General features: G+C 28.1%; 1 protein-coding gene across 16 annotated transcripts in view; it reads left to right on the forward strand.

The window, feature by feature from the left end:
- LOC106469206 (C-Jun-amino-terminal kinase-interacting protein 4-like) overlaps window positions 1–1,703 on the forward strand; it is a 107,101-nt gene that overhangs the window by 47,609 nt on the left and 57,789 nt on the right. For all 16 annotated transcript variants that reach the window (XM_022397642.1, XM_022397641.1, XM_022397640.1 and 13 more), the window contains one exon: window positions 1,336–1,392. In XM_022397642.1, the coding sequence (XP_022253350.1) occupies window positions 1,336–1,392 (57 nt within the window). The remainder of the gene's footprint in view (window positions 1–1,335; window positions 1,393–1,703) is intronic.

A 1,703-nucleotide genomic window follows, 5' to 3' on the forward strand; every position in this document is an offset into this window, starting at 1 on the left:
TCCTCAAAGAGATAAAAAAAGATATACTCTTCCTTTTTTTTAATGAATAAGTAACATTGTTTGCTAGGGAGAGTGTAAGAAGGCCCCCTCCTTCTGGAGGGAGAGTTTGAGGGTTTCCTCCAAAAAATGCTTTTTTAAAATGAATACATTTTGAGGCAATCTAGTGTACTTTACAGCATTTTACCTTTTCTTCTTACAAGGCAATTATTACACGTTTTATAAACAACTTTCTTCCATCACTCAAAAAATAAAATATAAATAACGAAAAACGTTCTTAATCTTTATTGTTGTTACTGTTGTTTCTGTAGTGTCACATTATTATTATTTTTTTTTTATAATTATTTCAATTAAGTTATTAGCACCATTTGTAATTTTCTTGACCTGAATCTGATCACTGTAGTGAAAGGTAGAATTTGTATATCTGGAAAGAGAAAGCATTAAACTGCTTTTTCATTAATTTTTTTTCTCAAAAAATCATGAACTGTGTTTCACATTACTAAGATCTGGGACTCCATGAAATTGACATATAGAGGGCTCATTTTTAAAGTTCCTTTTTACTCATTCAGTAATCATAAAATCAGGTTTAATGTTTGTTTTCTTGCAACATGTTTACACGAAACATGTAACAGTATTGCTTTTCAACATATTCCTGTATAAAATATGCCAAACCTCACACACATAATTCAAACTTTCATATATCATAACTTCTCTCTTTCCTAGACTAACTTTTCTGTAACATGGTCTGTGCTTTCTGGCAAAAGGCATCTGCATGAAACATCACAAAAAATGAGTTTCAATGCAGACACATGTGGTAACTTGTTTATTTATCTGAATTCCATTATAGTGATTATTCTCGGCTTAAACTTAACTATGACAGTAGTTTTGCATCTGACATTACACACAGGACATGTTTTTTATGATACCTTGCTTGGAAATTGATTTATCTTTTTATTATATATTATTTAAAATTTTATTTCCCTGACACTGCTTGTTTTTATTTTTTGTTGGGCTTGCTTTATCATACACACTGTGAGAGTTACTTCTCTTGACTGGAATTTTCTTGTCTTACAAGTACAAAATGACATTGAAGTTTATTTTTTGACAGCTTTTGGTGCTATAAGTAAGTTTACTTTAAAAAATCAATTAATATTTACAAGTACTCAGTAATTTTCTAGCAAACTATTAAAAAAGTAACTGCCGGAAATGCGAGAGTAAGTCGTAACAATTCCTGTTAAAGATTGAAATATCTAATTTTTTAAATTATACTTGGGTTATTGATATTTTCTTATAGTCCTTTGAAATTGTGAAAATAACCTTTTTATTTTTGCCTATTAGAAATGCTTTGAACATTGTGAAGGACGATCTCATCGCAAAAGTTGATGAATTGACTGGGTAAGTAATGCTACAGTTTAACTATCTTAATAAATTTAATTTGTAATTTAGCAATGTCATAGTATTTGCTTAAGTAAATTTTAGTAATTATATTGAGGATTATTGTTTTCTAATAGCTATATGTACATATATTTAAAAGTCTTGTAAATAACATGAAGTAATATTTTATTTATTAATTTTATAGTTTTTCATTTGGAAATTTTCTACAAATTTACTACAAGTATGTTGAGCTATTGAATTATTTATATTCTTTTAATCAGTCAGTAATTCTGAGAGATGTCTAACATTTCAAGAGTTCCAAATGAAAAACT

Source organism: Limulus polyphemus, unplaced genomic scaffold (assembly GCF_000517525.1).
Source record: "Limulus polyphemus unplaced genomic scaffold, Limulus_polyphemus-2.1.2 Scaffold3355, whole genome shotgun sequence".
NCBI lineage: Eukaryota > Metazoa > Arthropoda > Merostomata > Xiphosura > Limulidae > Limulus > Limulus polyphemus.